Below are 964 nucleotides of genomic sequence, written 5' to 3' on the forward strand. Positions count from 1 at the left end.
AGGCAATTTTAGGATCAACAGGGTCTTTAAATGATTCATCTACTATCAAAACAGTTGTTGATTAACAAGAGCATCAATTAGTTGCCGACTATTCCCCATTGTTGCACGTCGTTTCGAACCACCACCACATATTTAAGAGGACTTGTGAGGATTCATGTTTGATTTCGTTTCTTCTTGTGTCCGCGGATTAGAGAGGCAAACAAAAAATGAGCAGACCGCTTATTTCTTGACCACTGCTTAAGCGCTTAAAAGAATATTTAATAGGAGCGAAGTGTATAATGAAGCACCAAAAGCATTTCTTGACCACTAATTTGTAAAACACTTAAGCGCTTAAATATTTAATCGAAGCGAAGTGTATAATGAAGCACCAAAAGCACGCTCCCTCCTCCATGTGATCACCATGCATTGGTGGCCATGCTTTGCCAGACAAAGCGTTTTCCCTTGCTCCATTTTTTCTTACCTTCTGCTTCGGCGACCGGAGCCTCCATACCTCCGTGGTGGCCCTCCTCCTCCGCCCCCACTCCCTCGGCGCCCGCCGCTATAATGCGAATCCGGGGGTCTGCCGTAGCGAGCCATTTGGACCCGCAGCTCGCGTCCGTCCAGGAGCGCGCCATCCATGGCGTCCATGGCGTCCTCCGCGTCCCGCTTGTCGAGGAAGCGGACGAAGGCGAAGCCTCGGCTGTCCTTGGAGTAGCGGTCTCGCGGGATGTACACGTCCCCGACGCGGCCGTACTTCTCGAAAACGTGCCGCAGGGTCTCCGGCGTGGTGCGGTACGTCAGGTTGTCCACTTTGAGGGAAGTCATGCCGTCGACGTCGGGCGGAGGCCTTCCATAACTCATGGTGCTGCCGCCTGTCGAGTGCTGTTTGCCTTCCTGAGAATAAACAAAAAACTAATCACACCCAGATCAGTGATATTGGCTTTCTTACTCGGCGTTGAATCTTGCCGAATTATGTTTTTGTCTT

General features: G+C 50.6%; 1 protein-coding gene across 1 annotated transcript; it reads right to left on the minus strand.

Moving 5' to 3' along the window:
* Positions 1-433: 433 nt before the first annotated feature.
* On the minus strand, positions 434-958 carry LOC109509264 (serine/arginine-rich splicing factor 2-like). The gene has a single exon (XM_019859143.1). The coding sequence runs from the start codon at positions 838-840 to the stop codon at positions 457-459; it is 384 nt and encodes a 127-aa protein (XP_019714702.1). The 5' UTR covers positions 841-958; the 3' UTR covers positions 434-456.
* Between the last annotated feature and the right edge of the window lie 6 nt (positions 959-964).

Source organism: Hippocampus comes, unplaced genomic scaffold (genome assembly GCF_001891065.2).
Source record: "Hippocampus comes isolate QL1 unplaced genomic scaffold, H_comes_QL1_v1.1 C16835112, whole genome shotgun sequence".
NCBI classification, from domain to species: Eukaryota; Metazoa; Chordata; class Actinopteri; order Syngnathiformes; family Syngnathidae; genus Hippocampus; species Hippocampus comes.

Coding starts and splice junctions, on each gene's coding strand:
- LOC109509264 (XM_019859143.1), bottom strand. CDS start 840: ATGAGTTATGGAAGGCCTCCGCCCGACGTCGACGGCATGACTTCCCTC.